The sequence below is a fragment of the Rhincodon typus genome, chromosome 20 (genome assembly GCF_021869965.1).
Source record: "Rhincodon typus isolate 14 chromosome 20, sRhiTyp1.1, whole genome shotgun sequence".
NCBI lineage: Eukaryota > Metazoa > Chordata > Chondrichthyes > Orectolobiformes > Rhincodontidae > Rhincodon > Rhincodon typus.
The window spans coordinates 12,189,328-12,205,564 of NC_063351.1; the positions used below are offsets into that span (position 1 = coordinate 12,189,328).

General features: G+C 39.6%; 1 protein-coding gene across 3 annotated transcripts in view; it reads left to right on the plus strand.

Moving 5' to 3' along the window:
- The window catches only part of LOC109929457 (tumor necrosis factor receptor superfamily member 6-like), a 37,423-nt gene extending 21,450 nt beyond the window's left edge, over window positions 1-15,973 (plus strand). The window contains exons 6-12 of one of the 3 annotated variants that reach the window (XM_048608897.1): window positions 690-760; window positions 1,404-1,502; window positions 3,617-3,639; window positions 4,201-4,219; window positions 6,688-6,725; window positions 7,659-7,665; window positions 12,765-15,973. In XM_048608897.1, the coding sequence (XP_048464854.1) occupies window positions 690-760; window positions 1,404-1,502; window positions 3,617-3,639; window positions 4,201-4,219; window positions 6,688-6,725; window positions 7,659-7,665; window positions 12,765-13,114 (607 nt within the window). In that variant the 3' untranslated portion in view covers window positions 13,115-15,973. The remainder of the gene's footprint in view (window positions 1-689; window positions 761-1,403; window positions 1,503-3,616; window positions 3,640-4,200; window positions 4,220-6,687; window positions 6,726-7,658; window positions 7,666-12,764) is intronic. The other 2 variants (XM_048608898.1, XM_048608899.1) reach the window with 2 other exon arrangements.
- Window positions 15,974-16,237: the final 264 nt, after the last annotated feature.

The following is a 16,237-nucleotide window of genomic DNA, read 5'->3' on the forward strand; positions in this document are numbered from 1 at the left end:
AGAACAAGTGATGGTTATATGTTCATTCAGGGATAATTGGGAGTTGGCTGGATGGCTGGTTTGCGGTGAAGAATAATGCCAACAGCATCAATTCCCTACAGGCTGAGGTCACCATGAAGATCCTGTCTTCTCAACCTCACTTCTCGCCCGAGAGCCTCAGGTTAAACTCCCCATACGTCATCTCACTCACAGTCCTATCAGACTATGGTGACTTTACTAATTGCGGGAGAATTGGATGTGTTTATGGGGAGCAGATGTTTGAGCTGGAATAAAACACTGAACAGAAAAGTATATGCTTAGACTGTGTCTAACCAACCTGTAGACTCTGTGGTTGATTGTTCAGGTACCTGGAGTCCAATGGGTTTTGACAATTGCAACCCAAGTTGCAGTGGGTTCAAGCTTCAGCTTAAAGCAGCCCATTATTTCACCAGCTGGCCACCCATATCTGGAAAGCACACAGGTTTTGATGACTAACCAGTTAATGAAGGTTCTCTTAAGCAATTTACTCAAATGGGTAAAGTGAAATAGTGGATGACAGTGGAAATCTGAATTTAGCAATTCCGGCAGCATCCAGGAAGGAAGGAAAAACCGTTTTGAAGTTTCAGAACTGACCAGCTGATTCGTTCCAGTAGTATATGTTCCTGTTTTCTAAAATCAACTGTTTCCATGTCTTTCATTTCCCACCAAAGGTGCAATGCAGAAACTGAAGAGGTCGAACAACCCTGTACAGAAACACAGAACACAGTCTGCAGGAAGAAAGGTGCATATCTTTTTTTTTTCTCTTTTCTTCTTCATGTCGTACATAGGACTGATTTAACAAACAAAAAGAAGGAGCAGTAGTAGGCACTAAACTGGCAAACAGTCACCTTGATGCAATGTTACAAAATTGCAATGACCTGACAAAGTTAAGCAATATATAATGTTTATACAATGCATTCTAACCACAGAATCCCTACAGTGTGGAAGCAGGCCATCTGGCCCATCAAGTTCACACCAACCCTCCGAGGAGCATCCCTCCTAGGCCCAACCCCTACCCTATCTTTGCATTTCCCCTGGCAAATCCACCTTGCCTGCGCACTGTGGGCAATTTAGCATGGCCAATCCACCTAACCTGCACATCTTTGGAGGAAACCGGAGCACCCGGAAGAAATCCACACAGACACGGGGAGAATGTGCAAACTCCATACAGACAGTCACTTGAGGGGAGAGTCAAACCTGGTTCCCCGGCGCTGTGAAGCTGCAGTGCTAACCACTGAGCCACTGTGCCGTCCCACTGACTAGAGTGGCTCCTGTACAAAATGTGTTGTCCATGAGGAAACAGATTCTCCTGTTTTGTGACCTCTTGGTACAAGTGGCTGCCACTCTCAAATCGTCGTAATCATTTACATTTGTCTGTTTTACAGGTGGCCAATCAGTACCTGTTGCTGCTGTGGTGATACCAATTATACTAGTACTTGTAGCAATTGTTGCCATTTTGTACAAGAAAAAGAAATACCTTCGATGTAAGTCAAAAGAAACTTAAACTGTTTTACTCTGAAAAGGAATGACAGCAACTTTATTCTTTCTGATATTGGCCAGTATGATTTCAAACAAAATGACTTAGATACATCTGGTAAGGAATCAACTGTTGCTCTGACCTGTCTCTAAGCAATTAATAAGCCATTGCAAGGTGCTAGTTGTAAAAGTAGACTTCTGTTAAACATTTCTCCAGTCTTGTGATTTCGACAAAATAAGGCCCAGATTTTAATTGTCTGCATTGAAGAAATGATGTGCACTGTTCACCTTCCTTCGAGCTGGCCACAGAGTTTCTGTGGACTTTTCAGCACAGTTATTATCCAGTTTCATGTCTATTTCAGGGTGATATTTTGATGGGAGCAGAGGGTTTAGGTTATGTCTCCACAGATAGAGATGACTGGATTTTTCACATGATCGGATTGGAGAAGCTCATTGAGGCATTCCAAGTCCAAACCAATAAGGAAGATGACAGAAGTATAAATTCTTAATGTATAGAAAGCTCAATAAAAATTGGGAAACTCAGAAGGGATTAAGGAAAAGAGACAAAAGAGAGATTCTGGGGAAAAATGTTTTAAACTGTAAATGCACCAGCCCTAACTTATTCACCCATTTTTGACACGGACCTATTGAGTAAGTGCAATACCTCGCAAGTTCACTAGCAGCCTTTTCAAGCCTGTTGGTGAAGATTGCAACGACAAACTGTATGAAAGAGCAGGCTATCTCTGGCAACAGCTTCTGGATGTTTGCAATGAACAGTATATGTACATATCTTAAAAACCTGTTTCCTGAATTGCCCCAAATAATGGTGGTCATTGATGGTCTTGCCATCATTATTCCCAACCAAAATCATTGAAGCAGTTTATTTGGCTGTTATCACTTTTCTGTTTGTGGCAACATTCTGTGCACAAGTTAATTGCTGCATTTTCTACATTCCAATATTGATTGCACTTTGAAAGATTGGCTGCAAAGTTCTTTGGAAGATCCTGAGAGTGCGAAAAGTTTGGTATAGAGGCCAATCTTCCTTTATTTTCACACTTTAAGAGCAAACTAACTACATTGCACCTATAAAACCATTATGACATTTAATGGCACTTGATCCTTGATATAAATGACTGGTCAAGAACTCTTCACAGGATTTTAGCTACCACATTATTGGCATGTTGGGGCACAGCAAATATTCTGTATGTATCAGAGGAAAAAAAAAGCTGCCAGTAATTTCTAGTCCACTTGCTTAATGCTTTTTTCTCTTCTGGGACATGGGAGTTGCTGCTGGCCAGCATTTATTACCCATTCCTAGTTGCCCTTGAGAAGGTGGTAGTGAGCTCCCTATTTGTACTGCTGTAGTCCATGAGTTGTAGGTCAACCCACAATGGCTTTAGGGAGGGAATTCCAGGAATTTGACCCAGCGACACTGAAGGAACGATGATATATTTCCAAATCAGGATGGTGAGTGGCTTTGGAGGGGAACTTGCAGGTGGAGGTGCTCTCATGTATCTGCTGCCCTTGTCCTTCTAGATGGAAGTGGTCGTGGGTTTGGAAGGTGCTTTGGTGAGACAAGAGCTTGCTTTTTCCACGGGAAGAGTGAGCAGTCTCTGAGATGCCAGTGACGACTTGAATTCTCTCTGTGGGACATAGCAGAAGTGACCACAGTTATGTTATTGCTTTCCAGAGTCACAGTTAGCTCTCTCATGTTTAACTACATTTCAAAGTCTGAAATGCAGCTAGAAACTTAGTGAAGGTCAAGTGGTTGTTATCCTATGGGTTACTGTCTCGTTGGAGAGAGACAACTGGTGGGCACCACACCTCCGGTAAGGGACTAGGTAGACAAGGTGGGACCTTCATGTTAACCTCAGACCAGTATGAGATTTGAACCTGCACTGTTAGCATCAGTCTGTATCACAAACTAGCCATCCAACCAACTCTGTTAACTGACCCCCTAGAGGTAGTATATCTCCAGCCCTTTTCTGAAAAATCATTTTAAGCATCATAAATAACTTTAATGTTGTTATCATTTAGCTAGCAATAATTCTATAAATTAGTTTCAGATCAGCGCCTAATCTACTCCTCTGTCATTGCTAAAAAATATCTTTTCCTATTTCAGGCAAAAAGACGTCTGGTGATAAGGTAAAGTCTAATTACATTTTTTTTGTTAATATAGACATAGTATACTAACGTTTTAATAGAAGTTGTATTTTGGAATCCCATTTCAGTAAATGGAACTTTTCAATGAGGTGAAAGCTATTTCTAGATATAAAGTGTCGTATTGCCTTCTGAACATTTAAAAATGATGGAATTCAGAACTCTCAATATTTCTACACATCGCAATCTTTGATTTTCCTTATGTGGCAATATATAGTTGCAAGTAAATTATCTGTATGGCCCAGAATTTGCAGTGTGCTCAATTGATTTTACACTGTATGATCCAGGTACTGGTTTTTCATAGGGCAGAGAATCACACTCAATTCTGTTTGCCACATTACACACGAAAGGTTTTGAAATCTGACACACCAAGTATTTTAAATGAATTTGTTATGGCTTATTGGAAAGTCTTTCACCTGTGAGTCCATGGTTATGGTTTGAACTTCCATGAAATCGTGTGATTCTTTTGCATTTCTATTAAAATCTAGATATCTTTTCATCTATGTCTGACATGTTTGCTAATTGATTTCTGTTTCTTCTCCACAGCCAAGCAACTGGATAAATGGTAATTGTTTGCTGACTGAGACTTCCTTACTTGAGCAGTTGTAATTCTTTGTCATCAGCTGAGCGATTTTCCATAATTGCATCCATCGTTAATGTATCTCAATTTTTTTCCCCCAATCTAAAGTGTTTTTCTGCTGTTGACACTAATCTTTGGGGTGCTCATTCTATCCCAGGATCATATTCCCTTTTATAGAGTCATACTGCATAGAAACAGACTCTTCGGTCCAATCAGTCTATGCCGATCATAATCCCAAACTAATATAGTCCCATCTTCCTGCGCTTGGCCCATATCCCTCCAAACCTTTCCTATTCATGAACTTATCCAAATGTCTTTTAAACATTGTAACTGCATCCACCACTTCCTCTGGAAATTCATTTCACACATGACCTACTGTGTTTAAAAAAAAAAAAATGCCCCTCATGTCTATTTAAATCTTTGTCCTCTCACCTTAAAAATATGCTCCCTAGTCTTGAAATCTCCCACCCTAGGAATTTTTGTCCTGCCTTCCCTGCTTTAACACACAATTAAGAATGTTATAGTAAATGTACATGTCAATATTTAATCCAGTATGACTGCATTCTGTGTCTTCAGCCTATTTACAGTAGGCAAAGCCTGTGATATCCTCATATCTATTACACACTTTTCCTTCTTATCCTGCTCTCTGCACATATGTAGATGTATTTGTAGTCCGTTTGATCACAACTAATGCACACAAAATTGCAATTTTTCCATACGACAGATTTTGTCTCCGTATCAGAACCTCTCGTTGATTGTCATTTACATGCAGAATTAAGATGCAAATTGGAATGCACTCTACCTAAGTACCAATATTAGATTTGCCAGAGTGGGTTGGCCCACTTGCTGATGTCATGATAGTTGTAGTAAGGCATAAAGTGGATAGCTATCCAAGTCTTTGGGGACATTATGCTTAAAGCAGGGGTATTATTTCACCCAAAAGAAGCTTGGTAACAGGTTTCTATTGAACAATGTTTGGTGAAAGTTGATAATCAGTAAGTCAATATAAGGCCCTCAGTATTGTAACATTCTATCGCATCACAGTTTAGTATTTGAGCCCTTTCCATTCACTGGTTTTTAGTGAGCACTTGTAATGGCTGTGGCATTTAATTTTTCTGCATCTTTAATTGTGGACTGAAATGAGGAAAACACTATTTTAAATCTAAGGATTGGTGGAGGATTACAACACGTATTAAATGCAAGTGATCTGACACTTGGAACCACCATTTTCACAGCTGTTTCTTTGAGCTGTGGTTCAAGTGTTTTTCCAGATGATCTGGGGCTGAGAGGCTGTGTCGAGTTGGAGGTTTGGTTGGTACAAGTAGCTGATTGGTCTGAAAACTATTGACCAGTTATCAATGACAAAGCCTTGCCAAAAACTGTATGATTGATTCTGAGGTAGTTGAACAACTTGGAGATGTGAACAAGAAACAGAGACGTCTTCAGGTCTCCACCAGCTCAGCAGCCCTCTGTTCCTACAGTAAAAGCCAATTTAAATTCGAAGAAAACCAGTTTTTCTTCCCTTTAGTTGCTGTATGCTGCAACTTTTAACTGGTAAATCAGAGACCTTCTATCAATGAACCAGCCACCCTGTGCCTCTTGCAAACCAGTGGAAACGTTCAGAGAAATAGGACTGAGAAGCAATGTTCTGATCAGCACAAGAATCATAAGGACCGTGTCAATAACCCTGTGGCCAGGAATTACTGAACAGCTTTCCCAGACTTTCCCTCTGTTCGTAACGCCTGTGTTTATTTTCCCGTCTGTCTCTGAGTGTGCCTGTGTAAGGGTAAGTTTAAAAGGAGGTTAAAGTTTTAATTAGTAGAGTTACATGCTAATGCTTTAAGATTGAACCTAGAGTCTAATTACTTGTAATTAATTGTAAATGTAGTTAAGGACAAAAACCTGGTTCTTGCTTTCTGTCGACCTGGGTGTTAAAGACTGGTAGACTGGGGAGTTTTGCATACTTGAATAAAATCTTTAACTTTTGTGATGACTCTGGAAATAATGGGTCTTGATTTCTAGTAATTCCTGGCCACAGGATTATTGACATGGTCCTTATGATTCTAGTGAGGAGTAACACACTGAAGTCAATGTAAAATAAAATTGGGTTGCTGGTGTGTTCCTGCCAGGATTCTGCAGGGGTGGTTGGGGTCATTTGGTTAAACTGAATCCCTCTGTATTTCTCAATTAGTTGACAGTGGTAAACGAAATAACTCTGTGTGATTATTCCCATACATCTGTCTGATGAGATTGCCTTCTAGAACTTGTTCATTCATAAAAGTGGTAGAGATTAGGTATATCTAGTAAGGTTAAAACTGGACATTAACTTCAAGAGGTGTTTTTGTGCAGTAGCTGGGACTATGTGAGATGTAATGGGAAGCAATGTGAGTCACCTTTCAACTGAAGGCTTGGTTCGTGTTTTTAAGAACATTTTTGAAATTTACCTACATTAGTTTGTGTTTCAGGTAAAGAACAGACTAAACCACCAGAGGTAAGTGAGAAATAGTAGCTATAGTCAAAGCTTTTCATTGAGTAGAACCTAGCAACTAGTCAAAGCAATAATGACCAGAGGTCATCTGCCTTATGGCAGGGATGAACAAGGAGAGATTATTTTTTCTTTCAGTCAAATATTGCATGGGTTTGATAATACAATATCAAGTGTTCCAGCATCACCGTCTCAGGGCATCTTGGAATGTGCAATAAATATGGCCTTCCCAGTTATGTCCGCTTCCCAAGAATGTGCAGTATTACTGTTGAGTATTCCTGGTGAGGAATGCTGCTGACAGGGATCACTAATCAGGGCATTCACTGACCTGAGGCCTTCCTGTACAGTCCTTTCAAACAAACGGATTACAGTCCAATGATCTCACCATTTCCTAACCAGTGCTCCCTATGAGCATTGCACCTCACTGGGGAATGCTCAGTCTGGCAAATTGTCGCTTAAGGCGTAACTGTAACTATGTTGTGTGGTCCATATTGCCGTAAACAGGTTCTGATAGTATTAATATGAATTATAAGTATTGTTCTATCAAAATGCAAGATACCCCAAATAATAAACTTATAAAGATATTTTGGCCGTGAGGGGCTTTCCTATAATTTGCATTCTTTTCCCCTGCACCAGCAGAATGGAAACGGTATAAGGGATGTGCACTCATTCTATAACCACAGGAACTGCTGGAAATTCCCTCCTGCTCCTATTATTGGACTGTAACATTTTGTAATATTTGATTATATTCTGCAAAATAGCACGTGCAAATGGCTATAATGTGACCGTTTGTGTGATGAATTATAACTTGAATCTCAGTTGTGCTTGCGTAGCTTCACAACATTAATTTGAAGTTTCAACACTTTGCCATGTTCCCAGTTATAGCTCTGCCTCATAGGATAACACATATTCTAATTGTTTTCCTTTTCATTCTTGCAGGTACCAGGTACTGTATGCAATCCACTGGTCTGTACAGAAACTTTTCTCATAGTTCGGCTCTTCTTGGGTTATATCCTTTACAGCATTTTAAATGATCATGCAGAGATATGTAGGCCTGTAAGGGGCCATTGTGAGTCATATTGGAAATTAATTATTTTCAGTAATTGTGTAGTGACCGTGATGCTGCATTTAGTTGGTTTTGTTGGTCCATTTACCTCAGGTGTTGAAAATTCCTGATATAGTTTATGCTCAGACTTGATGCTATAACTGTTTCCACAGAACCAGAGAAGATATAACAAAAAGGTTTAATGTTGCTAATTGTTGCTTTTGAAAGAAAAGATCTCTGCCTAACTGAATAACTAATCAGAGAGCTGAAAGGTTAATGAAGAATTCATCAACTGTATTTTGCAGCTGCAGCAGTAGAGGTTTGAGTCAGTTGTTTTCAGTTTTAGTCACTTAAGCAGAGCTACAGAATGACACAGAATTGGTGATGTCGTAAGTTCCAGTTATGTCTGTGCTACTCCATTTGTGCCATTATTGAAAAATGTTTCATGATGCCACAAACCATTGGAACTGTAGTGGGCAGTGTACAACATTAAAATGTCATTTGGCCAACCATCTGCAGGAACAATTCAAAATAAATTCTAAATGTATACATTGCCAATGCTTAAAATCTGAAATGAGAACAGGATGTTCTCAAATACTCAGCAGATCTGACAGCATCTATGGAGAGAAAAACAGAGAACTTAGGAACATAGGTGCGGGGGTAGACCATTCAGCTTCTCAAGCCTGCTGTGCGATAAAATGTTATCTCCGTATCCATTTATGCCGTTGGTATTTAGAAATCTGTCAATCTCAAAACATATGCAGTGACTCAGCTGCTGCAGTCCTTGGGTTACAGAGTTCCAAAGATTCACAACCTTCTAAGTAAAATAAATTCTCTTCATCCAAGTCCTCAGTGGCTACTCCCTTATTTTTAAATTGTGCTCCCTGTTTCTAGTATTTTGAAGTTTTCGATGAAATCATCTCTCATTCTATGAGATTCTGGAGAATACAGGCCCAGTTTGCATGATATTTCTTCATAGGACAGTCCACCAACCTGGAAACCAGTCTGGTGAGCCCCATGCACTGTCGCTATGGGAATAATATCTTCCCTGAGAATAAGGAATTACACGCAGTATTCCAGGTGCAGTCTAACCAAGCTTCTATATGATTAAAGCAAGACTTCACTACTCCTGTATTCAAATCTTCTTCTAATAAGAATAATGTTCCGTTAGCTTTACTAGTAGCTTGTGCACCTGCACATTAGCATTCAGTGACTTATTGACAATGACACCCAGGTCCTTCTGTATATCTACATCTACATCTACATTTCATAATTTGTTATTATTTAAGAAATAATTCTGCACATCTATTTCTCTTACCAAAGAAGAAAGCTTCACGTTTCCACGTTATTTCCATTTGCCATGTTGTTGTCCACTCACTACATCCACTTGAAGTTGCTTTACATCTTTCTCACAGCAAACATTCCCACCTTGCTTTCTGTCATTTGTGAGATTGGGCATATTACATGTGGTCTCCATGTCCAAATCACTGATATTTCAATTGTGAATAGGTGGGGTCTAAGTACTGATCTTTGAATACCCCATTACTCAGTCCTCCAACACAAGATGCCCCGTCTATTTCTGCTTTGCTTTCTATCTGTTAACCAGTCTTTAAACCTTGCCAGTGTATTACCTCCTATCCCATGTAGTTTAATTTTGCTAACGACCATTCTGTGGGAGATGTCATGAGTAGCCTTCTGAAAATCCAAGGATACAATAGGTACTGACATCCCTTCATCAGTTCTGTTGGTTACATCCTCAAAAAAAATTCCCAACACATTCGTCAGACTTGATTTTCCAACTTGCCCTAATTTCTTCAACAGTGCCATTTCCTACCTTCCAATCTGCAGGAATCATTCCAGAATCCATAGAATTTTACGAAGATGATAGTGGATGCATCAACAATCTTCATAGTTACCTACTTTCTGGTCCTACGGACTTAACAGCTTTCAGTCCCTCTAATTTCTCAAACACAATCTTTTTACCAATACAAATGTCCTTCAATTCCTCTTTCTCACCAGTACCTTGGATCTCTAATTCTGTGGGATTTGTCATTATCTTTCTCAGTGAAGTTTGGCACAGTAATAATTTAGCTTCTCTGCCATTTTTCTATTGCAAATTCTCTTGACTGTGCTCAGAGTTACACTCCCTCTACACTGACCCCATCAAATGTTCCTAGGTAAGGTGCAGAGTAAAGGTTTGACATTCTAACCTCTGGTAAAGCTACTCACAACCTTTTTAATTCTGAAGTTGCAAATATCCAAACTCTGATCACTTGTAGGGATCTGGAAATGATTGAAACTTCTGTAGTGATGGATTTGACATTCATTCCAACAGTTAAACAAAGTCAGTTTGTTAACCATTTTAAAAATTCAGAAATTTATTTTGCACTTTGCAGCTCATCAAACTGTCAGATGAGAAAATCAGATAAAATGTTTGGAATGAAAATTGCTTAAAGGGCGAAGAAAAAAACCCAGACTTGTCCATCTTTTCTGTGCTCTGCAAGAGTTATCACAGCCTTTTCTCAAAGAGGTCTGAGTTGGTTCTGACAGAAGATTACAACATCAAACATTAACTCAGTTTCTTTTTCCATAGATAACTAGCTGAGTATTTCCAAAATGAACCCCTTTGCTTTGTTCTTTATCACATAGTTCTCACTTCTCTGTGTGATCATTTTAAATTAGTCATTGACTTGTCAATCAGAGGAAATGGCTGTTTTCTATCATATACTGCTGCTAAAGCCATGTGATTTAATGCAACATGGATTCTGAAATAACTCCACAGAGGCTGGTATCCCGTCACCAAGCCCCCCTTTATTTACATGTGGAGAGTGCTTGACACTGATCCAGCTCCCTCGGAGTCAGCAGTCAGAGTGAACAGAGATCCTGTCACTCCTGTTTATATCTGTCAGCCGGGGCTCCCTGATTGGACCAGATTAACAGCCCCAGTCAGGGAACTCAGATTATGAGGGCCACCTAGCTGACCTCGTTACAACCACTACAGATTCAATGAGGCATTGATAAAGTCCGCATCGCAAAACAACTTTGAAGGAGCACTTAGCATTCTGGATGATTGCCAGAACCAGCAGGCCCATCCTCGCTGTTAACCCTGACCATTCGTGACTTAAAATTTAATTCCTTTTGAAGATCACTGTCTTCTTAAAGAATGTATAGCTGTGCTGATGGATTGGTTCAAGCAGAGGTGAAGATGGTTGATACTTGCTTTTAAGTTGAAAGTTAAGGTCTGTTCTGGGTAAAGAGTGCTGCATTAGGAATAATTAAGCAGATTTTTCTGAATGTCTGCTGCTATTACAAACTCTATTGGATTGTGATGATTCCTGTTCTGACCATTTACACAGTTTCCATTGAGATTGAAGTGCACGATATTCCAGAGTTTTCTCTTTCCTGTGACCTCCACAATTCTCTGAACTGTAACCCCTTAACTATCAGTGTTTTTTTTTTAATTTGCATGCGGGAACAAGGCAAGCTTGATGTCATCTAATCATTACATCTGGATATATTTGATTTTTTTTTAATGAAGTAGATTGTACAGCACAGAAACAAACCATTCAATCCAACTGCACCGTGTTAGTATTTTTACTCCACATGAACTTCCTCCTACCCTTTTTATTACCAAACCCCCACCAAACAGAAGCATCTCCTTTTAGTACGCTGAAAGGACTATTCTATTCCTCTGAAACACCCTGGTCTACTCCTGTATCACTCCAACACCCAGGCCTCTTCATGCTTTAGGAGATGTAGCGCCTACCCTTTTTTCCCACTTTCCCCACTTGCCCCTCACTATCCAAGTGCTCTGGAACACCCCTTCCAGCTGAGGCAGCAAATTACATAGACCTGTTTCAGTTTGCCATCTTGAATTTTCTGCTCACAATATGGTCTCCTCTCCACTGGGTAGATCAAGGGCAGATGGGGCTTTGTGGAACACATCTGTCGGTCTGTAAACATGGCCCTGGCTTATGGTGGCCCATCATTTAAATTCTAAGCCCTGCTCCCATGCTGAAGGTTTTGTCCTTGACTTAGTGTATTGCTGCCCAAAGCTTCCACTGGAACAGCACCTTACCTTTCAGTTAGGTACACTACCACCTACAGATTCAACATCGCGTCCCATAATTTCAGACTATAAATGCTGTCCCTTCATTTTGTTTCACTTTCTTTTCATCTTGTTTCATTTTCTTTTAAAATTTGTTTTTTTTCCTGTACACTCTCTTTCAGACAGCAGCACATTTTCTCTACGGACAACTTTTGTTTATCTCTTCCTCATCGCTGTTCCTTTTGGACCTATAGAACTAATTCTTCTGTCACTCCACCTCACCTGACTTCCACTGTATCTTCCTTTGTCTTTGTCCCATGCACACATTGCTCAAAAGATATTACACTTTTAACGTTCTCTGTTCTGATGAAAGGTCATTAACCTGAAACGTTAACTTTGTTTCTCTCCTCACAGGTGCTGCTGAGTTTCTCCAGCACTCTGTATTTGTTTAAGATTTGCAGCATCCATGTAGTTCTGCTGCGTGATTAATATATCCTTCTATTACTTTAACCACTTGTAACCTCACTCGACTTATCCCCACGTCTGACTGTCCACTTAGAAGGGTTCCTCCTGAATCCCTGATTGGATTTATTGGTGACTATCCCCCATGTGTGGAAACATAATTTCTGCACTTATTTTATGAAACCCTTCCATAATTTTAAAGTGAACCTTTTTAGCTCAATCTTCTGTTCCTTACAGGGAAAAAAACCCAGCCAGGCTGTTCAGTTTTTGTTTCTTTCAGTTTTGTCACTATTTTTACCAGGGTATGTAGTGAATCTTGGCCCTTCGCAGGTGGAGGTTGAGTGTGTGAAGAAAAGTGGTTTCTCGCTTAAAACGGAATAGTTGTTGTTGTGAATATCAGGGAGGAGCTACCTAAGGGACTTTGACTTACAATCTTCCATTCTTCAGGCTTGGTATTCAATGAGTGATGTCTTTTCTCTTTCTTGAACAGACATTGAGCTTACTGAAGAACATTTGCAATTGATGGTGATGGAAATTGAACCGAGAATGTACCACGAGCTTGGGATAAGCTTAGGGCACAGTGAACCTAAGGTGCAGCAGATTCGAGCTGATTACCATGATGATATAAAGCAACAGGGTTATCAAATACTGTATGCCTGGTTCCAGGCTCATGGAAAGAAAGGCGCATTCCCTGAATTGATTAACACGTTCTGGAGAATGGGATATGTCACCACTGCCGAAAACATTATGGAAAAAATTATTCCAAAAAGTGAGGCTACAATTGACGCCAGCACACTGGATGGGAGTGAAAATGGCAGAATGGCAGATATGGTGTCTTAGTTGGTTCACTAGTTCTCTCAGGTCCTGTGTCATCAGTGATTTCAACGTTTGTTACAAGTTGCAAATTATCATCTTCAGGCTAGCGTAGTTCTGTGCTCAAATGATGTAACTATCCCAGGCGTGACTCTATAAATGAATTAAAAATCAGGATTCCAGCAAAGATTGACAAGAAAGTTACAAAGAGGACATTGCACTGATTGATCTAAAATTAATTACTGTTATCATTTAGCCGTAGAACCCTTAAAGAATCTTTTGGCAAACACAATCTCTCCCTGGTATGATTTTATTTACTAGAGAGATAGAATCTCATTCTATTTACTTTGATTATATAAGTATTAACATAAGAAGAGTGAGTTACATGTGAGGTGCAAAAGAGATGTCTTCACACTAAGTCTATCATGCAAGTGATTAGACACGGAATGAGAAACATCCACTTCTAGTTTAATAGAGTAACTTGGATATTAATGAGTCTGCTAGTCCATAGTTGGCATGGATTTATCTAGTTTACCTATTCCAACAAAACTGTATCTGCCTGCATTTTAATCCAAATTTGACATCTTTTACGCTGATGTTTGTGACCTTGGGTGGAACTAATCAGATTCTTCAGGTTTGCCACACTGTGTTGGACTATTTTATATCCTGCCATAAGTAGCAGTTTGACTACTCCACTTTACACTGCTGCATGGGAAGGTTAGATTTCTAACGAATGGCTAGATAGGCTGGGACTTTTTTCCACTGGAGCATAGGAGGTTGAGAGGTGACCTGATAGAAGTTCATAAAATAACGAGAGGTATAGATAGAGTTGATGGTACTTGCCTTTTTCCTAAGATAGGGAATTTCAAGTACTAGGGGACACATTTTTAAGGTGAAAAGAGAAAGATTTAAGAAAGACATAAGAGGCAAATTTTTTACACTGAGGGTGGTCTGTCTGTGCAATGAACATCCTGAGGAAGTGGTGGATGCAGGTACAATTACACCATTTAAAAGACATTTGAATGTATATATGAGGAGGAAAGCTTTGGAGGGATATGGGCCAGGAACAGGCAGGTGGGACTAGTTTAGTTTGGGATTATTGTTGGCATGGACTGGTTGGACCGAAGTGTCTGTTCTGTGCTGTATGACGCTATGACTCTATGATTAACTCTGGGTTGCTTGAGGGTGGAAGAAATATGGGCCCATGTGCCAGAAGATAATTTGCAATACGGGTATATCCGCCCTCTCGTTTACAGATCTCTTCCTACAGTAAGTGACACATAAGGCAGATGAAACACATGTTCATGTCGTCTTCCAAGTTTAATTTTCTCCTGGAACAGGTCACCTATGATAGGGTTAGGGTTAGGGTTAGGGTTAGGTTTAGCACAGTTAGTTGTCAGCACAGGTTGTAGCCTGAGAAGCATCAGGCTACATTGAGAATGTCTAAGCATGGACACGCTCCCATTTGTACACTTCAATGGGCACATTGAAAGGATTTACAGGGTGATAATTGATCTGTTTGGCAACATTACCATCAACCAGGCCATCAAAGCCTGATGGAGTGTTTGAATCCAGAGTCAACCACTTTGCCACAAACCACTTTGTCATTTATTTACTAGCTCAGTTTAAAACCAAGGAATTTGTCAAAACTTGGTAAAACCTTCATGCATTTGTGCCAAAACATAATGTCAGACTTATTTGGCAGATTAATCTCAGCCACACTTCCTTTTAAATACCTTTTATTACAACCTATTTTTCATTGTTTAGATACCTATTTTTATTACTAAAATTTTAACATTTTTAGCGTTTGTTACAGGATTTTATTCGTATTCAGATTGAGAATGACGTTCAACAATTTAAGCAAATATTGTTTGAAAAGTGCAAATGCTCAATTGTATAGTGCAATTCTACCAGCATTGAACAATATGGAGAATATAGAACAAAAGGATATTTTAAAAAACTGTGTCTCCAATTACTCAGCAGTGTCTGTCTTTAAGTACACTTATTTTTGCAGTGAGTTACGAGGCAACAGCGCTCTCTACTGACATTGAAGAACGTTAGCTCAGAGATCTGCAATCTCTATGGTGAGAACTTTTTATTTCCTGAAGACAGTTTAAATCTGGCGGCAAGTCATCGTTGACTGCAGTCTGTGGGTGCTTCAGTAGTTTCTTAGAAGAAGTGTAGAATCAGGGACTGTATTTGAGCTATTCTGTACACTTCAGATGTGGCTGTCAGTTTGTGTGCGGTAATATTGCCAGTTGCCGCAGTTTCACGACTAACTGCAGAGCAAAATCTGTTATATTGTTCCATGTGCCATCATCCTGTTATGAAAATGCTCTGTTCTTGCAAGTGCCTGTTTAACATAAATTCGTCTTGACTATTTTTGTGAGTGCAATATAGACCAATCTCTGAATTGCAGACAAAGAGCAAAGCAAAAAACTTTGACAACGTATCACTCCAAAGTTTTAAAGAGGTGTGCGCTATGTATTAGTGGATTAATGTTTTTTGTGCAACCATCAAAATAAGTGCTCGGGCTGTTGTGATGCAGTGGTAGTATCCCTTCCTGTGAGCCGGGGGGCCTTCATTCAAGAATCCCATCCCCAGAGGTGTGTTATAACATTTCTGAAGAGGTTGATTAGAAAATATTGGAAAACAAATACTGTAAACACAGCATTGCCCCATTGTTTGACAGCGAGCTGTAATTCTTAAGGGCGTGTGCAGGTCCATAAATCATCGGCTCAGATTTCTAAACTATGGGGCTTACTGAAGGTGCATCAGCCTGAAGAAGAGTTTACATGTTAATGAAAACAACACGAATGCCTAACTGTACTGTTATCTCTTTCATCACTAATGTGTTCAATAAATGTTAGTATTAAGGAAACAAAATGATGATTCAAAACAAATTTATTTGCAACAGTTTTTCTGCTACTTTATTATAAACGCTGAACACATAATTAGAGTCTGGAGGTAGGTACTGCATCGCTGGGAGCCTTTTCTGTCTTTTATCCAGTTCTCGGCTGGTTCAATTCTTACTCCCCCTGACAAGTCTCAGCAGCATTATTGTGGAGAGTTTTACATTTTTCTGCTATTGTGTTTTTTTTTTGTTTGGAGAAGTATTTCCTAACAGCAAGCTCTAATACACACACAAGT